We start from the raw sequence: 24280 nt of genomic DNA on the forward strand, positions 1-24280 counted from the left end.
CAAACACACATTTTACGGTTTTGTGTACAAGTATACATTTTGCTCGGAGTATTCAGTGAATGTATGTGCAAATATTTTATAGAACACTGCATTAACTACGAGTTTGAATTTACTTTCGTAGGCGTGCACTTTATGCCCATTTTTTGCCTTTGTACAGCTATTTCCACAATGTAAGTACTGAAAATCATGCTTAAACTATGCAAAAGTGTTTTAAATTAGCAATGTTATGTTGTATATTGCCAGTGTTCTTCCATGTACTTGCTAGGTATTTTTTAATGCAATCGTCAACTTACGTGTAATTTAAGCCATTAATACTATCCTGTTTAGTGTAAATTTTCGCACGTACATTCTAGAAGGGATATTATTCGGAAGCGAACAATTCAAATAAAAATTCAGCAATCTCGGTTTGATTCTGACTGTACATTGCTATGACAGTGATTAAAGGTTCAACACTGGCAGCATCCAGTATATCCAAATGTACTAGATTATACAATCAGCTATCTGACATTATCTTTGCAATCTAAATATTTTGAATGATATGCATGTCTGACATTTTAGTGTCATCACTAGGATTCGAACAGATTGATATCATGCTATACAGAATACCATTCACAGTATGCGTGCTACGTCACTGTAGAAAAGGAACTGTGATCGGAATTCAAAACCGGTTTCATATATAAGAGGAACTTTCGGATAAAAAAGATAAGTTATTCAAGCAATTCCTGCAGCACTACAAGGCCTCACCCACGTTCTGTGCGCTCGACACAGTCATAAATAAGCTCATACAGGTTGATAGGGACTTCTAGTGGAACAGTTAACATTCATTAGCAGTGAAGCTACACCAGAAATGATCATAAATGTGCTGACCCAGCCTAGATAATTATATATGTCTAGAATGTGTGTGTGTGTGCCATACTATAATGTTTTTATAGCATTTCTGTTGTAAAAGAATATACATTATCAGGGACTTCCCCTTAAATATTCACATGCAACCAACGCTGGGCTGGGGTGCTGTGGTGGGGGATACCCCTTATGTATTTTGAACAAATTAAGAATATGAAACTAAATGGTGTATTCTTGCACTATTTAAACACATTGTAGTTTAGATTCTTTTCAAAAATCTTCTGAGTTTTCTTTTAAAAGAATACCTGAACAATAGCACTTCTTTATAAAATTTCCATCCACCAATGTCTTAAACAAACTTGCAAATCTGCTCACAGTTATAGTCTTAACCCATTTCATTCTGAGACCCAGTTAGATATGATACCTTGAATATCTGGGCATTTTCCAATAACTGATAAACCATCTGACTTTGTATGACCCTTGTGTTGTATAAACACTAATAACTTCTTTATTATTGGTATAAGACCCAATGAAGGTTACATATTTGGAAAGGAAATAAAAATCTGCGCATGTTTGTGTAATTTTCATTAGCAAGGACTCTTGCCACATCTCCTAGTGGTCATTGTAATTATATGTTTGCTTGTTGACATTGCTTTTGCTCCCTTGTCGAAATTCGTGTGCCCATGCTCATAATTATTTGCTTAAATTATGACATGGTCAATATATCTGTTTATCTTTACTTCTGTTTTGATTGCACCAAATTCTATATTTTCCATTACTGTAGATGTGCTTTATTTTAATGAAGGTTTAATTTCTGTGATTTTTTTCTGGAATCTGTTGAGTAACGAAATGAATCAAAACCAGAAAACGGTGAATAAGGACATCATGGAATGTCTCCTATGTACAGTACTTCTTTGTTCTATTTTTAATGTCAGCAAAATTCTTAACAATCTATCATCATGTTTAACCATTCAATTTGAGTGCTGTATCCTAAATGCCAGGAAGTTGAATGTAAGTCAAAATGAAAAACGATCTGCCGTAATACAGGAATATAATATTCCTTCAGATTTTTTGTCTTGTATCCTTCATTAATGATGCATCTATTTTTTTGTCAAATAATGTTTGCTGTATCTGTGATATATAAGGCATGTTAACTTGATCATCTATGTATAATGTTTGCAGATTGACATTATATTTGTATTCTTTGTTCTAGTATACTGAATAGACATTTTAATCTGCAATTTTTATGATTTTTTATCTATGGGAGTGCAGTCGGTGTTTGAGTGTTGTTTTTGAGTTGTAAAACTGCAACACTTATTTATTAAGCATGGTACATATAAAAGGCTTATTTGATATTTCAAAGGCTGTTAATGAAGGTAATAATCTGATTATAGATAAATTAACATAATTGTTAGACTCCACCGTTCAAATGGTTTTGAAGTCGTGTTTGAAGTCACTACGCCGTGTTGGCATCCGTAATTGAGCCTGTTGTGGACATTTAATCCCATTAGTGGCACACCTTCTATTTGAATATTCTGAGTATTCAATAGCTTTTGTGGTTATTATAAGTTAAAATATCTTAAAGTATTAGCGCGAAATTTCTTAAGAAAATCGGATCTTACACAGGAGAAGGCATGAACGTTTCACCTTTGTGGCTGTATTTGGTAATATAACCGTCTATTATAGCAGTCTATTATAGTAGTTTAGTAAAGAAACTAGCCCGATACGTTCCATAGCAATACCTCAATTAATCAGTGTGAAATACCCTTACACATATGTTTATAACAAAGTGGCCACTGTACTAGTTGTTCAAATATGCCTAGATATTTCAACCTACTAAACGGTAAACCAAAACCCTCATTTCTTTTAAATTATGGAAATGAGACTCCATTATTGTTTCTTGTACCAAATACTTATCCAAATACATAGTGTAATGGTGCATATGCCTTTTACTCATTCAATTTAAAATCCTATGCATATATTGTTGTTGCTTTTACAAAAACACTCATGGGAATTTAAGCATGATATTACAATAAATCAACACCAAAAGAAGTTTACGATATTTTATTTTATGAATGTAATTATGTTAAATTATTAAGAACTTAAAGACATAAACAAACTATATGAAAGTAATAACAAATACACTATAGAATAAATGGTGTTAATGATGTTAATCTGGCATGTACAGACAACCACATCAGTTAAACGCATGGCATTTAAGTTTTAACAATAAAAGGTTGTAAGACCATCTTCTATATTAAAGTGTTTTGATAGCATGATGTCATAACACCCAAGTTGTGCAACCATTATCAACACCAAAACATAAGAAAGTAATAGTCACCAGTATAGCACACATTTTAAAGCTGCACTCTCACAGATATACCATTTTTACAACTTTTTTATTTTTTGTCTTAGAAAGAGCAAATTTTTGCGTAAATATCTGCAAAACTGTGATCTAAGATTGCTGACAAAAAATCAGATCATAGATTTTTATATTTCCGTTCGAAAATAAATGTTTTATGGTTTAAACCTTTACAAAAGATTTAGGAAAAATGCAAAACACATCAATTTTTAAACTTAAAAATAAAAGTCTGCGATATTATTTTTTGTCATCATTCTTATATAACTGGTTTCCATGGATTTTCGCAAAAATTGGCTCGTTCCAGGACAAAAAAAGTTGTCAAAACGTTCAATCTGTGAGAGCGCAGCTTTAACATGACTACAAAAAGAAAGTGTCATTTGAACATAGTAACAATAAATGTGTAGACAATCTGAAGTACAAATGTATTTACAATAATAATTAACATATTAATAAGATCCATATCGAAGTGGTAACTTCGTAGTAAAATATTCTTAGCAATATTCTTAAATAATATGAATATAGAAAAACAATACGTAAGCACAATCAATAACATAAAACCATATCAAGCACATTCTTCTTGTAAATGGACAGCTCACCAAAAATTTACGTGATAATATTATATGAGAGGTTTTTACAAAAAATATGGATTATCTTCATTTTTTTGTTTTAACCTGCCACAACCGACAAAAAAGTACAGTTCACTTATTATTGTTGTTACTGTAAGAAGAGATGGTGTATAACAGACATACGGAGCTGTTGCATGCCAGTTAATCACAGAATGATCACGATATCAACTTGTAGCATATACTGAATTTCAGTCAACTGGCCATTCGCAAAACCAATTATTTCGAGTCAGTGCATTAGCTAATGCAACCATGTGCTACTATTTATTTACAATATAATCTGATTGTTTGACAACTAGCGACTAGTCAAATATATAATGCAATACTCACATACTTATGTGTTGGAAAAAGTTCTACCGCAACCAATTGTATTAAACCTTGATATGTCGTCCGCAGGTTGTCTTTTGGCCAATTGGAAAATTTAAATGATTTAATGATTGGTTTATAGTTATTATTGGAAAACAATGGTCAGTCAATAAACATTTTGGCTAAATTTGACCAAACAAAATAATTAACCAGTTGTATACAATTGGCTACAGCTGTATTAGAATTTGTCGGCTATTTACAAATGCATGATTTCAGAAAAACAGAATTAGTGCACTATATATACAAAACACATGGAAACGTTTGTAAATTATTTGTACAAATACGAGTCTTTAAGTAAAGTTTAAAAAATATAAGCATAGGACATGTTCAAGTTTTCGATTTTACCATACTATTTTGACAAAGGATACATATATACAGGAGACTAAACATGTTTCAATTGAACCTGGTTTCAAGCGTTCACATCTTTGACATTCTAGCCTTTGTAAAATTTATCTAGCATCTGATTGGCTCTGAAAATATGGTAATCAAAGAACTTATCGTACGATCACTTACTCGAACTGAGTATTGACTATATTTATTTTGAAACAAATATCTTAAATATTCCGTCTAAAACTTTCAACTCTGAAAATATTAGTCTTGCAATACCTCGTCGTACGACCGTTCGAAAGGCCTGACTGTATACACAGTCAACATCACTGAGTACATAGTTAACACATTTTGCAATATATTGGCTTGATTATAATTAAAGAACTATATCAGAAATAGCCAAAACACTGTACTTCACGAGCCATAGTAAGTGTCAAGTCAAATCATTCATAACAAAGAATCATGAACAAACAGTTCTTTGTTACATCACGAAATATCGACGTGTTCTCTTCGGACTTATTTGCCAACAATGTTTATCAACCTTTGCTTGGGGAGCCATCCAATTAAAGTCTAGTTGGTCTTTTTGCGCAGTTCTCAAGCAATGTCATCCACCGTTGCGCAACCTCGTGTTCCGGGGTGCATATGACAAGTTGCCTCTCGCGTGCCTGCACAACTATCGAGTGTTGACCTGAAATGTTATATTGTGAATTAGTAACAATCTTTTTTTTGTCGATTTTTTAGCGCATAAAATACATTTTAATGAAAATCGAAATGCTCATGTCTGATTAACAGTAAGGCAAATGCTGTATATATATAAATGTTGTTATATACAATGACAGACATTTACAGAAAACAATCAATAAAACGCAACATTTTACTGGTATTATTATAATGATTTGATAATCTTGTTAATACGCGTAGAAGAACAAAAATGTATCAGGAAAAATCATATATGTTTAGCACATATGTTTATCTTGACTGTCAAGTCACGAACGATACTTTGTAATTAGGACAGTTTCACTACATTGAGACACTATGTAGTTCATTTAATCCATTTTATTTTATTCTAAGCTGTTTTTTCTTGAACTGCTCAACCAGAACCTAAGAACAGCATACGAACATTATACGCTCAATGGATATTTTGTACTCACGGTTCAGGTTCAACATGGAGATAGAATCACACGTCGACACTGAAAGCGATTTCGTTGACCTTCCAGGTTTTTTGCTCCACTGAATCGTTATCCATTTAGCGTCATTGTCGTTGTCTTGATGCTCCAGTAAAGTGACATAGACACGGTGACTCCAACCAGCTTTTGTTTGCTTTTGAAAATAACCTGTTTAAAATATAAACAGTTATGTAAATATAAAACTTACATTATGTATATACCATGTGACCCACCGTCCGCGTTCTGAGTCATCAATACTTTATTTTCTTATTCCTTTGAATAAGAATATAATCTGATGATTATATTTTATTAAAATCAAAATATATTTTATTAAATTTGCAAGCTAATTCTTTTTTTGTACATCAAAGAAAAGTACTAAAACAATTTAAAACATATTTTTATTTAGTTTAACTATTACACCTTTAAATGTACGTCGCTTGCAATAGACTTCTTAAACATTATAATTGTATGCGAACTGTATAATTGCATTTTAAAAACGTGCATCATATACTAGTATCATTTAAGAAAATGTACCATTGATAATTTCCATCGGTTGGACGTTCAGATGTGTTCGAGGTCTGTATTTGCTTGGTGATGATAGCTGGATTTCCTCAGCCGGAGAGGAATGACTTTCATTTGCAATGTCAGGCTGTTTCAATTGTTTTGGGCCATGGAAACAATCTGTTTTGTGAAAAACAGTTCCTATTGTTTGATGTCTATTCCTTATTCCATGATGCAATATCTGAAAAAGCTTTTCCCCCAAATGTCTTCCTCTTTCTACTCCACATATACGTTCATTGTAGTAGAAGTGAATGGTGATGCTTTGTTTAGTTTTATTGTACACCACCTGACAAATGGTTTCCTTACTTAACTTTGCAAGCCAAATGTTCTTAATCGATACCGTGTATGGGTGGTCAGGCGTTCCACTTGCGAGCATGTCAAACTTGATCATGTCATTCATAATGAGATAATGGCGACCGAAACTGGCCTTATTTTCCGGCTGTAGAAAATTTACTATATCTATATACGGCAACTGTCCATGCTCTATGTCTGCTATCATTTGTTTTTTGTTTTCTTCAAGAAACTCACTAAACGTCATATCGTTGGAGGGTTGAGCTGATAGAGGTATAACATTTATCCCTCTGACTACCTCATTTGCTATTGCCGGTATTTCTGCCCGTAGATCGATATCTGTAAGTATTGTCGCAGTTGGTTGTCCCGTTTCAACAGCTAGCAATAACTGGTATACTGAAGCAAATAGCTGAAACAATGTGACATCCGAATCACTCAAAAAAGCTAAAATTTCATTGTAACTATTCGGACCTATTGTTTTTGATGTGGATCTGAAAAACTTGGCCTGCGGTTCACTCACCTCCTTAGTAAGGGAACATGGAGTGACAAATTCTATCCTTTGTTTCCAGTAATTTAGACATGCTTTTCTTTTGACACGAACTGTTTCGTTAATGGCTTTCCTCGGGTGAATTTCGCTGAAGTGTGCATTTATGGACTTGTTTTGCTGTAGTGAGTCTAAATATGTTTTCATTTCCTTGAAAATCAACGAAATTGACGTCATATCAGACACAACCTTGTGAACACTTAGACGAACGAGTGTGCAGCTGCTTGTTTGGCCAATCTGAAATTTTATTGGATACTGAGTGTCTAAATCAAATGTTATAGTGTCTCTCTGATCACGAGCTTCTGTGAATTTGTCAAGCATTTGGTTGAAAGGAACGCTTTCCAACGGAATTCTGTTGAGTGCAGCAACGGTGTCATCTTCGACTACAACAAAATTATCGTCGCCTTCTTGCTTTATATGGCATCGTAGTTCACGGAAACGAGACAATAAATGTGCAATACAGTTCTTGAAATTTTCAGTTGTCAATGCCATTCCTCTAATTTCGATATCAGTCATGTACGTGAGGCCAGGGTCGTACTTAAAATGGCGATAACTCATTAATTCGGGAATCTGAGTGACTGCAGGTTTTCCGTTTGACTCTTCTGAATAGTTTTCCGTGAAGTGGTTTTCTTGTGTTTCCGAAACCACCAATCGCTCGCAGCAAAAGTCTACAACATCCCGTATTGTAGTTGAGCCTGACATTATTTTGACTACAGGATATTGAACACTGAAAATCGTTCGTAAGCTATTTAGAAACCCTGTTGCAGACAAGGAGTCAACTCCTAGGTCAAAAAATGTTTGATCATCTTCAAGTTTTGTAGTATCGCTAACAAACTGCTCACTAATGATTGACAATATGATTTTTCGAACTGCAGACCTTTTTCCACGTAAAGTCAGACTTTTTATCTGATGCAAACTGTGTTTCTCCTCTTGGTTGTGGAGTTTTACAGCATCGGTCACACCGGTTTTGAGAAGTCCACTGAACTTGACCTTTTCATTTTTAACTGCACTGGAATGTGATAGAACTTCCCATTTAAGGTCAGCAAAACAGATGTTTGTCTCATTGCACAGAAGCGCATCCGTAAAATATTCCTTTGTTTTTTGTTCGGATAGAATTCCTATTCCTAGGTTTTGCAATTTATTGGCAACCTTTTCGTCTTCTACCGCCATCCCTACTGCCAATGCGCCCCAATTTATCGACTGGCCGCTCATTCCTTGTGATCGTCTATAAAGTGCCATACTGTCAAGAAAGCTATTGGCTGCTGCATAGTTTGTTTGTCCAGGGTTTCCCAACAAGGATGTCACTGACGAATGCATTACGAAGTAATCCAGAGGCAAGTCCTTAAAAGATACGTGTAAATTCCACGTTCCATCAAGTTTTGGCTTGAGAACTTTCACAAGCGTTTCTTCTGTCTGATCTTCATAAATTGCATCGACCAGAACACCAGCACCTTGAAAAATACCACGTATTGGGACACCGTTTAATGCGTCACATACTGATTTTCTAGCCAGGTACAGTGACTCTAAATCGGTAACATCAACTTGTAGTGTATGTATTGTACAAGAACACCCTGTTTCTAAGTCTTTGAAGTACTGCTTTTGTTCATCACTTGGCGGGCTCCTAGAAAATATTGCAATATGACCGGCTCCTGATTCTGCAATATATTTCACCAGAACACGGCCAAGGCCGGTCAACCCTCCAACTACAATGTAACAACCGCACTTTCGAAACAGACCTGTCATTTCGACTTTGTGGGATATGTTTGCGTCTTGTTGTATATCAAGTGTTTGTACAACGGACGTTTCAAACATATTGGCTATGTCTGTATTGGATTCCAAACCGTTTCTTGAAATGTTTTGCAATGTGGATTGAACACATTTACGCAATCCTTGCGCAACGAAAATGTCTGCTGGAGAAACTACAACAAGGGCCACTGTTGGATAAGTCATCCGAATATACGCCTGGAGATTGACGGATACATTTCCTGATAAAGCCACGATGCTTGTTTTGTTTTTGCATTTGTTAATGACTTTGTCGATGTCAATTGATGAAAATCGTACGAGAGGAACAATAGTTTTACCAACCTTACTGCTTTGAATATGTTCGACGCTCTTTATATCAACAAATTCGATTTCACATGATTTCGTTGCACTCATTTGAACAAAAACGTCTTTAACACATTGCCCATTCATAGTTGAATTTCCAAACAAAAGGACGTGGGATCCGTCTTGGATGTTTTGGATAATCTTTTCTAGCAGGATGGCATGAAGTAAAACACCAGGTGTCGGGGAATATTTTGACAAAGGCCAAGTACATTCTTTCGGTATGTGAACAATTGGATATTGAACTGGAACAGGGTATAAGAAACCTATCTCGATATCATGGGAATCGGTTTCTTTCAAGAGCCCTTTTCCTTCTAAGGCTATAACATTGTGGCTTTGAAAAATTATGTCAGGCCAAATTTCGTGAATATCTATTCCAATCGTTTGGAAAAATGTCGTCAAAGGATGAAGGCACATTGATGTTATCGCAACCCTTGATGCATTAATATCCTGTGCTGGTGCATCCCGGAGCTTTGTATCAGCTAGAAATGGTTCTTTGACATGTTCAAGTGATTTCGATAGAAAACATGCACTTGATTCCAAGTCCTTTGATATTTCTCTTGTTCTGCCTATGTTGTTAAGGTGAACACGGGAAATGCTGATATGGTACACAGAGGTTCCAGATACAATCAGTTCTGCGTTTGCACTATCCCTTGACCTAAACACGGTAATCAACGTGTCTAAATCCAAATCGTTTTCATCGACATCAACTAAGCGGAGATCCAAATGAACTTTTTCGTGGCGTAAGGCACGTACCAATCCCCACATGTGGCTGCCTTCTACATTCACACAAGTTTGAGTTTTGTAGAAATGGTCTTGAGTGTTATCTGTGATGACGTATATAGGGCATTGCAGTTCGTTCTTCTGACACCAACCAAGAAACTCTCGGAATCTAAAGAATCCTCTAGCAGCAGAAGATGAGAGATTGTCTTGCGCAACAAGCGGCTGGTTGGCGTAAAAAAGAGCTGCTGATGGTTTAAGATTGCTTTGCTGTTCGATAGTGCTTTCAGTTTCTTCTATGCAAAGAATTCCTTGAGTTTCAACAAACTTTGAAAACCATGTTTTATTATCCAGCGGCTTTGTGGAATAAAACATGCCTCCTCTTTGTTCTGTAGTTCTAGAAACGTCAAGAGACGTCTTTCCGACAATGTAGGTGTGTTTGTATTTGGTGCTTTCCTCTAGTGTGCGTGTGTAAAAGTCTAGAATCTCTAGTAAAACAGATCCTCCAGGATTGACTAAGACTAGATTGAAGTGATACTCGTTGTAAGTTTGACTTACTAACTTCACGTACACGTATAACGTTGTCTCTTCTGGATCGATTGGCCCAAACAAGGTGATTCTTTCACTGCCCTTTGGCAAAGCAATATCAAGGTTTTCATTGATAAAATTTGCAAAAGTCTGAAACATTGCATCAACAATTGCAGGATGAATAATGGTCTTTTGTACTTCTCTTGCAATATTGGCTGGGATGAAAATTTCAGAAATACATTCAGTAGCAGAGCACCATGATTTTTCAATCAAAGCAAGTGAGGGGCCATATTCAAACTGCAAACCTCTCAGCGCTTGATAAACTGAACTTTTGTCCTTCACTTTTTGGCATTTGTTGAAGAGGGATTGAAGCTGTACTTGTTTCGTTCCCTTCGTCTCTCTAGGAAATACTTTTCCCTTTGCAACAACAACCCCCATTTTGTTTCGGCACCGGAAATGGACAATTGACCCTTTTTCTATACTTGTTGAAATGTCAAGAATAGATTCATCGTTTGGTTGTAATGTTACAGGGTTGACAAAGTCAACTGAAACTGACAAACTAAATGCACTTTTTCCCAGAACATTCATTCCAACGAAAAGTGCAGCATCGATGTATGTTGCCCCAGGTACCAAAATTGTACCTGACATGCGATGTTCAAAGACAAATGGTGTCCTTGAATTTGAAAGATGAGCTTCAAATTTTGTTTCTGTTCCGTTTAACATTGATGTCATGAACATATGTGAAGTATTTCCGTCGGATTTTATACCTTCAACATACTGTTTCATTTTTTCAGACACATGCAATGTTTTTGATTTTTGAAAGTTGTATTTCGGTATAGAGATTGGGCTTCTCCATCCAGAAAACAAATTCATCCAATTTAGTTCAACCCCAGTCTGGAAAAGATTCGACAACGAGTCAAACATGCATGAGAATTCTTTGTTGAAGTTCATTGACTGTTGACAATTAAACGATCCTTCCTCGAAAATATCTGCAAGATGAGCTTTGAGCACCGGCTTTGGTCCAATTTCAAGAAAGATGTTATGTTTTGTATTTGATGCAGCTCGTTTTACACTCTGATAAAACAAAACAGGTTGTCGGACATTCTTGGCCCAGTACTCGCCTGTTGTGAAATCTGTATCCGAAGCAACTTCTGCCGTCACGGTCGAAATGATGTTATATTTGAGTTTTTGTCTGTGTTGTATTTTACCAATCGTTTCGATGATTTCTTCTCTGCAAGATTCAACCAAAGGGCTGTGATATGCAGTTGCAACGCCAAGCTTTCTAATCAAAATGTTTCTGTTTGTTTCTGTAGCCTTGTATTTCTCTAAACGTGTCTTAATGACTTCTATTTCTAAACTGTCGCCCGACAATGTGCAACCAACGGGACTACTGTAAACAGCAATACTGGTATTGATGTGGTGTGTGCAAATCGTCTCTAAATCATTCATATCTACTCCTTTGACCACCATCATTGATCCATTTTGATGTTTGGCTAGTATCTTAGATCGATGAACTATGACTCGTACAGCTTCTTCCAATTCAATGCGCCCAGAAATATGAGCCGCTGCGACTTCTCCAACGGACTGGCCAATAATGACGTCTGGTTCTACTCCAAAGTCTATCCATACATTTGCAAGAGCAACCTGAACAGCAAAAATTGCAACGTGATTGAGAAATGGATCGTCGTATTGCGTTTCCTTGCTGCTAAACAGGTCGGAAAGTCGTAGGTCCGCGAGAGGTTGTAGAAACTCATCGATTTCTTGAACTGTTTTTCTGAATTTCAAGTTTGTCATAAATTGGCATCCCATGCCAGTCCATGTCGTTCCAACGCCACATAAGACAAACACAATATTAATATTTGTATGTTTGCGTTGTGGGGGCATTGTTATCTTGCGATGTGCATCTTTTTTAATTTCCTCGATTGTTGAGCCTGCAACAATTGTGCGATGTAGGAAATGGTCTCTCCGTATTAGAGAAGTGTATGAGACATCTTTGAGGTCAACTTTTCTTTCAGAAATGTTTTTGATAAATACTTCTAAATTCATTTCAAGTGATTTCCTGTCAATTCCGGATATACCGAATAATAGTGGAGTGGTGTCTGCTGTAGAACAATTACTTCCATGCATCTCAGAACTCTTCACAACAGCATGACAATTCGAGCCTCCAAACCCAAACGAATTAACGCAAGCAACTCGTTGCCCCATTTCGTTTGCTTTCCATTCTGACACATCAACGGGAATGTCAATGTTGAGCTTCTCAAGTTCTATTCCCTTGTTGATATTCCCTTTATCGCGTTGAAGATGAAGCGATGGAACAAATTGCCCTTCCTTCATCATTAGGAGTACTTTGATAAGACCAGCTACCCCTGCAGCGGATTCAGTGTGGCCAATATTCGTTTTAACTGATCCTATTAATAGTGGATTTGCTTTTTGACTTCGACATTCTGAAAAGAACGATCCCAATGCATTTGTCTCCGTAGGGTCTCCGATGGGTGTTCCAGTTCCTATGTGAAAAATTACATCATTAACAGCTGACAATGCAGTATTTAAGAAGCAATTAACATATCTGAACAAAATATGTTATATCAGTTAAATTTGTAAACTGAGAAATGATCTGTCATTTGCGGATATGAACACAGTAGCTCATTAATTTTAAGTGTTTGCATAACAACTTTTGTATTGCCTAATGGTTCTACTAAATTATTCACTGGAATCAAAGTCGTACTATTACCAAATCAATCAATCAATCAAGCAAGCAAGAAAGAAAGCAAGTAATATATCGAAACGACAGCAGTCGTCACCTCAGGTGCAATAACTCAATATCTGCATATAGAAAAAGAAGCAGATATTCAGTTCTTGCACTAAGATGACGAGCTATGAAATATAGCTGCTACACATAGAATTATAGTTAGGAAAGAATATTCACATCAACATGTGATTTATAATAAATCAATATCTTTTAAGGGGTATGGGAAGAAACATACAATTTTCAGATCCTGCATCATTATGTTTTCAGCACACTTTCAGTTTGAAGAGGCTAGGTAACCAAAATGTTATTTAAGTTATTTACTTGGCGTAGGAGGTATGGACATAACGTGCCATGTAATGTAAAAGCTTGACCCACAGGGTCGTCACGATGAATGCGACACGTGTCCAAAGTATCACCGATATACTTCAATACGTGTATGGTTAAGGAAGCAGACAGAAAAGTAAGGCTTTGGCCTTTTTTCGGATATTGGCCTTCAGTTTGCATGGTTCCAATATGAAATTGTATATCGCCTTAATAAGTTAAAGATGTGAACATGTTTCATAAAATTTCTTCATTTGAAATAGGAAATGCGAAGTCTAGAGTATTGTTACTTTTTGTATAGATAACTCCTACATGCTTCTATATAGTGAGATAATGTAATTTAATAATAAACCAACCGTGAGCCTCTATGTACTGCACAGTTGATGGATCGATGTCGTATTTGGTGTAAACGTGCTTAAATAAAGCATGCTGCTGGCTTCCTGATGGCGCAGTAATGGGTTGTGATGCTCTACCGTCTTGGTTTGTGCCTGTTACTATGACTCCCCATACCTTGTCATGGTCGTGTATTGCCTTAATGAAATAGTCAAACCGTTAAAGAATATGAAGTGAAACATAAACGAATGATGATGAAGATGGACATAAAAAAATAATGAACACTTTCGCGAAAAACTAAATCACTGATCATAACGATTAAAACAATGTTCAAACAAGTAATCCTCATTTACCGTGCCATTATATATATGTTATTGTTAAAGGCTTTGTGTTATGACATTGTTGTTCAAAGCCATTTTGTTTAAACGAATGTGATCTAAATACCAGAAAGGGCGATCTATATACAAAAAAAGTTGTAGCCCTGTGATATATATTAACCTGTTTAAGTGGTTTGAGAATAACCACACCGCACCCTTCTCCTCTGGCATATCCGTCGGCTGTATTGCAGAAGGTCTGGCACTGGCCAACAGCTGACATCATTCTGGTTCAAGACAAAATTGTTATTACATTTGGAATAGTAAAAATACTAATGTAAGCGAATCGAAATATTAATAAATTCGTATAATAAGACATATTACATTCATACCTGGCTTTACTTAATGCTATAAACATGTCTGGATACATGATGCTGCTAACTCCACCGCAAATGGCCTGAGCGCAATCACCTATTAAGAAATAAAACAATTTTGTCATCTGAAACTAACGAACACAGTTTCACTAGTGCCAACCTAACTCAAACATATTTCGATTTAATGGTTACATATGCGACTGTATCTGGTCGTTTAGTAATTGAAGCTAACTTACAAGCGTATAAGACTTTTTTTCTTAAGGTTGACCTTCGCTTCGATAGAGCTTATCATATGATTAAGTTTACTATTAGCGACGAATGTGGGAATAAATGTAAGGTTGGGGAACCATAAAATAGTTTTACCCTCAGGGTACTCCTGTTTCGCTGATTGATACAGAAAATGTTTATATGCTTTGTGTTGTTTTAGTATTGTGACGCTGTGTGCCTCTTGATGAGTTTTTAACATAAACCTTCCAGCTCTTTTCCAAACAATAAGAGCAAAATTAATAGGGACCATTTTACTACCGAGATGAAGAATTTCAAAATATAGTGAATGTAGTAAATTGAATTTAAAGTTTTATTTGAAAAATCAAATAAAGTTTGCTTTAACTTATCAATACGTTTACAATTTTTTTTTATAACTGGTATGATATATCGACTCAAAAATCAATCGTACGATACGTGCGTTGATAAAATGGTTCGATAAGAAATATCGTAGTGAAACAAGTAATACAAGTATCCATTAATTAATGAATTTTTATAACCAGATAAGTTTGTAGATTTCCCCAAAAGTGTGTTGTTATTATATTCGGTTCCATCGGGATCGTTAAATACCGCTTGATAATTTGTGAAAAAGGAATATCGATGAATTTGGAGTTAGGTGGCGTTAAAGGTTTGCTGACAACGAACTTTCGACGTTTGTTCTCATAGACCTCACTCCAAGAAGGAATTTGTATACTAAATATGAGCGTATATTGCTGGTAATCATAACATCATTAATAGTTTCACAACAGTACCTGATCTTATAGCCTGGCATCCAAGGTGAATAGCCATCATTGCAGAGGAGCAGGCCGTATCTACGGTTAAACAAGGCCCGTGAAGGTTGAACACGTAAGACACTCTGGCAGATATTACTGTGGTGGACATACCAGTTGCGCTGTAGTTTGTGGTGCCTGGTGGGTCCTGTGAGCTTAATATCTTGTAATCGTCGTTCATGCAACCTATAGATAATTTAAAAGACTTATAATAAATACTTAATGATTGTATCAGGCAGTTTAACAGCACGATTGTAAACGATCCATGACACATAATTCAAATCGAAATCAGCTTATGTTTTTCATAACTCATAAGGACAGCTCTCATGTAAGACGAATATAAACTTTGGTCCAAAGCATTCTCATATCCTGCAATGGTAATATGGAATAATATCACTTTTTATGTAAAAAACGTACACTCTTGGAAGGATTTATCTTTTATGATATGTTTAGTGATATGTTTGCATAGAAAACCGTCACGTGTTTTCTTTGTTTTCGTCTGTACATTTATTCCCATACGAGAACGGTAACAATAAAGCGGAGCATAACTGTGCAAAAACTACATATCGCTTATACGAACGCTAGATATTGATTGTCATTGAACAGTTACTTCACCCACTACCCTTGTAATTGAAATTATTCATTCGAGAGAAGAAAACATGTGTTTAATTTACTGTATAAAGAAATACCGCTCGTCAATACCTAAATTGTGAAGATTCGAATCGATAGATTCAGTAAAACATATAAAATAAATAAAGATATTTCATATACAACAGACGATTCAGTTTTGCCTTTAATAAAGTCAAAGCGTATTTTATTAGATACAACAGGAATATAACGACTCATTGTTTGGTGTGAAATGAATTCTTAACGTCATTTTGGGGCCAAATACTGACAAAGGCAACTATATTATGATATCTTTTTGAGACGTGATCTTTATCCGAAATTGGTTTTTATTTTTTGCCAGTCACTTTCAACATAATTTCAGATCAAACAATGAGTCACATCACTGTGGTAAATATTCGCCTCTGCATCGAATGTAAAGGAAAATAAATATAAACACTGCATAGACAAACCTACAGTCGCCTTAAGATGGCAATAAACTACTATATGCTTATTTTACCTATATAAACACCAGTCTGTGTCCCGCTCATCTTGGTTCTTGTGAAGCCCCCATCCTCCATAGCCATGTGGACACATTCAAGAACATATCTTTGCTGCGGGTCGATTTTTGCAGCTTCAACATCACTTACTCCAAATAGCTTGTTGTCCCACATATCATGACTTTAAAATCAAAACCATATATAAACGTTTTAATCAAATAAGCATAAGGTATCATATAAAGGTGTTAACATAAATGTAAAAATAGCATCGTCTAAATGCTTTGTTGTCTATTATCGTTAGCTGTGGTTGCATGTCTGCGTTTATTACTTAAATCAAATCAAGTTGTGAAGATTATAATTTAATTATTCAAAATAACACACGTTTATTTTTTTAACTGACAGGCATTGATTAATTTGCACAAACATTATGCATTAATAGCCCTTATTAACCTTTTTTTCAGGAGCAATCTCTAAAGAAAGCAACATCAGTTAACCAGATGACTATGGATGTTTTGATATGAGAAAAAAGCTATGTATACCAATGCTATCCACTAATACCATATACTTTTCTCTTCGATACAGATATATGTTGTAGTGAGACGTTTTTCCTTGCCTTCATAACAACATATAAATGTATGACTTCCATTCACCATATGTTGTTTGAGGACGAATTGTGCATGTGTCTTGGTATTAATCACGTTATGTGGATAACTTATGGAGACTGACATACTCACTCCTTAAGAAGACCTGCCTTTGTAACATAACTCTTCCCAACGGCATCTTTATCTTTATTGTAGAAGGCTTCGTTGTTCCATCTGTCCTTTGGTATCTCTTTGACATGGTTTTCACCATTTACGAGCACCTAAATAAGTATATAGACAAGAGCGGTCACAGACAGCTATATCCCACGCATCATGGGGGCATTTTTTGTAACGAAAGCCAATCAATGGTAAGGGTAGTTTCTCAGGAACATAAGAAATGCGTAAAATTAAGAAAGGGCAATAATTATTTCAAAAAAGGTAAAATCGCAAAAGCCTGACAATATGCACTGCGTCACTATACAGTCATAAACGTAAGAGGAGTTGCGAAGAAACCAATTTTAAATGTAAAATAAAGAAAGGGCAATAACTCTTTCAAAAATGGTCGAATCGCCAAAGCCCTAAAATATGCGCTGCGTCACTATATAGTCATCAATCTGTGAAAGTTTGGTAGAAATCGCATGAGAAATGTAAGAGGAGATGCAAAGAAATGAATGTGGGACGGACGGACGCAGACACGCACGCACGCATGCACGCGCGCACCGAATCGCGCCTAGCATTACTATATCCCCTCGCCTTTTCAAGGCGGGGGATAACAATATATGTTATATGTACAGTATGTGGCTCCAGACAATGGGAATAATATAAAGATTTATTATAATTGGTGTTACGCGACCTTTTTAAATTAAGGGACAGTGGGTAAATATGGGATGGCGAAGATCGTAGGCTGTGTCTGTGTGTTGCACGACTCGTAGATTAATCACCATGACGTTATAAAGAAGTTACTATTACAAAAGGAGAGATTGCCCTATACGTCATGCTGTCACCAGCAGCCACATTGCTCTTAAACAACACTTTATGTAGATTTTAAAGATATATATCATTTGTTGGTGTTACTTTCCGAGGGCACTTGCGATTATCTTAATCTATTGTGAAATTGTGATAAGAAGATGACAATGATTTATTTCTCCTATTTGTTCCACCTTTGATTTAAATATTACTAAAATATTTATCATAAATATGTTTAAACATTTGCTTATCTCAGTCTGAGTCTCAAAACGAGATTCAAAAAATTAGTTAACACCTTTCCTGAAAATCAAACGGTCAAAATAAAAGTTGGAATTTGTGTTATTGTTATAATGATGATTACTTCCATTCTCGTACATCAGAGAGATGATGATATGAGAACAATGTTTAGTCGTGTGAGGAATAGTATTGATTCTGTATTATAATTCCATGTGGCTATATGTATAAACATGTAGATAGTATTATATGAGGAACGAACTGGAAATAATGTATGTAAATAAAAAATATATGATCTGTTTTGTGTTAAATGCAAAATTACCCTTTTCAAGTTCTGCAGCAGAACCTATAATTCGTTAAATCTAGTTTTTCTACAGGATGTAAAAGCAGTGTCCAGCTGTAACTTTTATGGCCTTGATTTCTGACCCCTCAGCCAGCAAAGCACGACAGGGTGTCTGAGCAAATAGCCCTGAATATGTGGCAAAACAGCGTATCGATAGTCAGTGCAAAAGAGGTATGACGTCACCATTGCGTCATATGTACTTCCGTTCTCAATAAAAAAATAATGTTTTTATGACTGATAAGACATGTTTTCACATGCTCAATACACTGTAAATAAAAAAATATCATTATTCCTGAAACTATTATACCTTGAGTATCTATTATTGCTTGATTTATCATTTAGAATAGAGATTTAAGCATAAACTGCTGCCCTATAATTGAAAGGTCATTTTGGAAGAACTGTCATGGCCGACTGTGCAATTTGTAGAGTTTGTTTTTCAAGTGGAGAGATTTTTCTTAGGAATACTTTGACCCCCTTTTTATTGGCTTAAAAGGTAATTTAAAGCTTGTACTTTAAGAATATATATGTTTATCATAGTCTGCATTCGCTCGAAATGCCTTTAAATGTTGTCTAAAATAATCATTTCACATTGAATTATAAAGGAAATGACAATGGTGGTGTGTAACCTAAAAGCCAGTTTGGACTTGATGAGCCCAATAGTTGCTTAATGTAACGAGCGTTTAGATTGGTCGACGATGATATCCGGAAAATGAAACATTTATAGTTTTGCACTCTATTTTACAGCGTTTAAATCAGAGTTTAGATTTATCATTGTCAAAACTCTGATGAATGAGAATGGGTTACTTTTGCCATTTTCATCAACTTCAAAAGCGAAAATACAAAAATATGCGTTTTGACGTGGGCGCCAAAACGAAAAGACATTTATTTGAATGGCACAGAATGAAAATTGTAATAGTCATGGTGCTAATTTGTTCAGTCGTCTGGGCCACAATGACAGAACGAAAGTACGATAACACATTCTAGACATACATAAATACATGTTTGGTGCAAAAACGATATTTTGCAAGCAATGTTAGAAAACGCTGAAGGTTATATTTGGCTGGAATATCAATACATACGCGCCAAAATTCCTCGGCGTTGTCTGCTCCTGGAAACCTACAGCCTATACCAACTACGGCAATTTCTTCTTCGTCATCCATCAGCCTTCACAATAGCTGAGAAAAGGGAAAGAAATAATGTGAAGCATTGTTTTCGGTTTAAAAAACAACGAAATGTACGTAGACGAAAAGGAAAAGAAAATTAAGAATATTATGATAAAAAAAAACGTTTTGTTTTGTTTCGTTTGAATTAAAAAAAGATACATTTAATTGAACAGCACTGATACCTTTCATGGAAACCAAACATATCTGTGAAATCTTCATTGCCCTAATATTCTAACTGATAAAGATCGTAATAGATTATGTTTGCATTGTTTCAAACCCGTGGTTATTTAACCTTGCAAGTGGTTCAATGAAAACTACAGGGACAAGCCTAGTAGTCGAAAATTCAAAAATAAAATCTTTTTAGGGACACAAGGCAAGGGCCCAGACGACAATGAACTATAGAGACAAACATATAAACACCACATACATAAATACAAGCATCAAAAACAAACTTACACCACATACACAAATGCAAACACCTCAAACAATCCCCCATAAAATTTGCTTTACCGTTAAATGATTGAATCCGCCTTGGAACAGTCATGAAACAAGAGTTCACTTGAACTCGAAACTAACGGGGGCTTAAACTAGTTAGCACGGCCATAACCTCACACTTATCCTATAATTTATCAATAATTACTAAATCAAAATATATAAGCCTCATCAGTGCACGCATCAACTTGAAAACAATGAAGAATAACGCTAAATCTAACATATAAACTGACCAATTAATGTCAAGTACTCAACGACCGGATACCAATATTACATGTAAACGAAGGAATCAAGCCGAAGCAACAATGCTAGCTCTTAAGAGGTACGATAAAATGTCATTCAGACACCTATCACACATAGCTCGCCTTAAAGCTGCACTCTCACAGATATACCATTTTTACAACTTTTTTTATTTTTTGTCTTGGAAAGAGCATATATATATTTGCGTAAATATCTGCAAACCATTGATATATGATTGCTGACAAAAAAACAGATCGTAGATTTTCATATTTCCTTTCCAAAATTAATGTTTTATTGCTTAAACCGTTACTAACGGTTTAAGAAAAATGCATAAAAACATCACTTTTTGAACTTAAATATAAAAATCTGCGATCTATTCTATTTTTTTCTCAGCAATCTTATATAACTTGTTTTCATGGATTTTCGCAAAAAAAACTGGCTCGTTCCAAGACAAAAATTTTTTTTAAAAAAGTTGTCAAAACGTTCAATCTGTGAGAGTGCAGCTTTAACAAAGTTTAAAATTATGTCTTCATTTAGTCAGTAATGAAAGTATCATTGTACAAAATAGAAGGAAAATATAATAAAACGATACAAAAATAATTATATAAATAGAGTATACAGTACTATTCTTCGAGATGTAAAAACGAAATGAGTCAAAATATTACGAACATTCTTTATATTTGAGGCAAAAGCGTCAGCCAAAATACGTCAGCCAAAAATGGTCTTAAAGATAACTTTCAATCACACGCTCACCACGATCGGTATTGAAAAAATAGTATAATATCGGGAAAAATACATGAAGGAAAGGTCAATTGAAGCTAAAGTCAAACTTTGTCACTGCTTTAGAGTAAGAAAATAAGAGCACCACTTGTGGAACTTAAAACAAAAAATTATAAGTGTTATAATGTTTGTCAATTAATGCCGTCGCAAGCAGTTCAGATCAACATCAATTATTATTTTCAAGAAAGTCTTTTTCATATACTAGAAGACATGTATCATGTAAACAGTACCATTATACCCTCGATTCAAATAAGTATTTAAAGGTCATTAAGTCGATCAGTAAGTCTTATTGGAGGAAGCATTTTAATATTTACGTATCAGTTGGTCAAGATTTTCAGGAAAACTTTAAGATATTAGGGAAAGTTCTTTATTACCGTGGATAGAGCTCTTAAATGCGGGCTTTATGGTCTTTATTTCACATTTTTTTTTCCAAATATTAAGAAAGTTATCTTTAAAAACCTTACCTGAATCGAGACTTGTTGACATTTGTTGCCGTGCACTTTACCAAATAAGTCACGTGGGTTCTCCACCGTGTCAGAGGTGACAGAGATTTATTATCGGCAAACTACTTATGTGGAATTGTTATGTGTATGTGTCAGAACCGCCCAAAAACGATGCCAACACTCCTGACTTTGATGCCTTAATGATGCGACCTTCGAGTAGTTACAGTAACATTTATGGCACAAAAGACCGACATCCTACATTCAGCATTCTTTGTTAATTGGCCTTCAACTTATCAGTACTATTTGTTAATTTTAAAGACATTTATTTTAATGCTTTGATCAAAACAAAATAGTAATAAAATTTGCAAAGTTTAATTAATTATCTAGAATCAATTTATAAAATTTTACGACTTTTTGGCACGAAAATTAACATACACAATTTTTGGTTGTCTGCTCTTCCAGTATGCACGACACCTATTGGGCAGTCTGATTGATTTATCAGCAGCTCTACTAAATATTGACTTGAGTTTTCACAAGCCAGATGTAATATTCCTACTGTTTCTCAATGAAAGGCACCGACATATGACAAGACCCTGGACCATGATGTATTTTATGCGTATTTCCCGAAAATCTAAAAATAGTAACAACATCAAGTTTTTGTTTACATTGTATTCATCTTTGTTTTTGACTGGGACATTCTACCGCTTTTGAACCCAATCCACCGACTAAGAGACCCAAATACACCTCACTGCCATTGCCAGAGGTTCACATGTCTGACATTCAGTGCTACTAACGTGTCATTACATGCTGTTAAAAACATGTATAATAGGGTGTATACTTGAATTACAAATTGAAAAGTAAAAGACACTGTATGTTGAATTAAATATTAAAACAGGCTCAACAATGATAAAAAAATTAAAAAGTGGAAAGGACTCCTAATTTCAGAAAGGGACACCTGATTTCAAATGTTGGTGTCCATTCGGGATCCCTTGGAAAAATGGTTAGTGTCTACCCCTGATATAATATGTATACACCATAAGACATCGACATCCAAAGATGGATGTTTTACAATTTCAAAGTTAAAATCATCCCGCTTGTCATCAAGTGTGATGGTCAATTTGCCAAGTTGAAGATCAAAAAACAATTTAGAGAATCACTAAGCATAAACGACAACAGTGTCAACAACATGACGACAACAGTGTCAACAGCATGACGACAACAATGTCAACAACATGACGACAACAGTGTCAACAACATGGCGACAACAAGGTCAACATGACAACAAAAACTAAAATTGCATTTTTGCGTTTTACTGTTTTGTTATGTTCAGTACAAAATATAAAATACACCTACCAGTTAGTTGAGCTTCATGTTTCTTCGTCTTTTTTGAATGGTAGATACTAAATCGGAGCGTGCTTATTTATAGTTACTGCCTAATCATTCTTGGAACTGATGGTGACTAGTTTTGGGTAAGTCCCCATCAAAATTACCAACTTTAGTTTCGGTTTCGGAAAACGAACACATGCATTGTTAACCAATCAAACTTCGCTAAATTAAAATAATTTAGCGAATTTTGATTGGTTAACAATGCCTTTCCTGAGACGAAAATAAACATTCACAAGAACGAACCATTGAAAATTTATAGAAATGGCAACTATTCCAATTCTTCTCCAAAAATGTAGTGTTTAACTTTGAACAACTCAATCATTAGTTTAATAAGTGTATGTGTGCCTAGAACAATTAAGTTTACCATTTCACAAGACGAACAAAGTCGTTTAATTTACTACTTGTATTTACGGTGTTTATTTAAAGCTGCACTCTCACAGATTTACCGTTTTTACAACTTTTTTTTTATTTTTTTGTTTGGAATGAGCAAATTTTTGCGTAAATATCTGCAAACCAATGATGAAAGACTGCTGGCAAAATATAAGCTTGCAGATTTTCATTTTTCCGTTCGAAAACTAATATTTGATGGCTTTAAGCGTTACTAACGGTTTAAGAAAAATGCATAAAACATCAATTTTGAACTTAAATTGAAAAATCTGTGACTAGCAGTCTTACATAAATAGTTTACATGCATTTTCGCATAAATCGGCTCGTTCAAAGACAAAACAATAAAAATAAGTTGTCAAAACGTTCAATCTGTGAGAGTGCAGCTTTAAAGGGGCACACTAGGTTAATGCATTTTTTTGTCTTCACTTATTTTACTTTGATGATAAAAATAAAAACAAAACGCATATGATTCGTGTACAAATAAGAAAATATAATCCTTTATATATTTTTTAATGAATAGCTACGTGGCCACGAATTCCCCAGTGAATAAGCGCCAAAATAACGCTAATATTATTTTTATCTGTACACAAATCATAGGCTTTT

General features: G+C 35.1%; 1 protein-coding gene across 1 annotated transcript; it reads right to left on the reverse strand.

Annotated features, from left to right (window-relative positions):
- Positions 1 to 2892: 2892 nt before the first annotated feature.
- LOC128209490 (phthioceranic/hydroxyphthioceranic acid synthase-like) lies at positions 2893 to 23379 on the reverse strand. The gene is made up of 11 exons (XM_052913539.1): positions 23258 to 23379; positions 19866 to 19961; positions 17397 to 17524; positions 16683 to 16843; positions 15542 to 15745; positions 14544 to 14622; positions 14336 to 14438; positions 13861 to 14035; positions 6222 to 12938; positions 5673 to 5855; positions 2893 to 5209 (listed from the first exon to the last, which is right to left on the reverse strand). The coding sequence occupies exons 2-11, from the start codon at positions 19944 to 19946 to the stop codon at positions 5085 to 5087; spliced, it is 7956 nt and encodes a 2651-aa protein (XP_052769499.1). The 5' UTR covers positions 19947 to 19961; positions 23258 to 23379; the 3' UTR covers positions 2893 to 5084.
- Between the last annotated feature and the right edge of the window lie 901 nt (positions 23380 to 24280).

The sequence above is a fragment of the Mya arenaria genome, chromosome 2 (genome assembly GCF_026914265.1).
Source record: "Mya arenaria isolate MELC-2E11 chromosome 2, ASM2691426v1".
In the NCBI taxonomy this organism is placed as follows: Eukaryota; Metazoa; Mollusca; class Bivalvia; order Myida; family Myidae; genus Mya; species Mya arenaria.

What these genes read in the sequence shown, in the direction of transcription:
- LOC128209490 (XM_052913539.1), bottom strand. Translation starts at nt 19,946, where the DNA reads ATGGATGACGAAGAAGAAATTGCCGTAGTTGGTATAGGCTGTAGGTTT. An exon ending in TTCTCAAACCACTTAAACAG is followed by an intron (nt 14,036 to 14,335) that starts GTTAATATATAT and finishes TATTTCATTAAG; the next exon opens with GCAATACACGACCATGACAA. An exon ending in GCAGTACATAGAGGCTCACG is followed by an intron (nt 12,939 to 13,860) that starts GTTGGTTTATTA and finishes TTTTTCACATAG; the next exon opens with GAACTGGAACACCCATCGGA.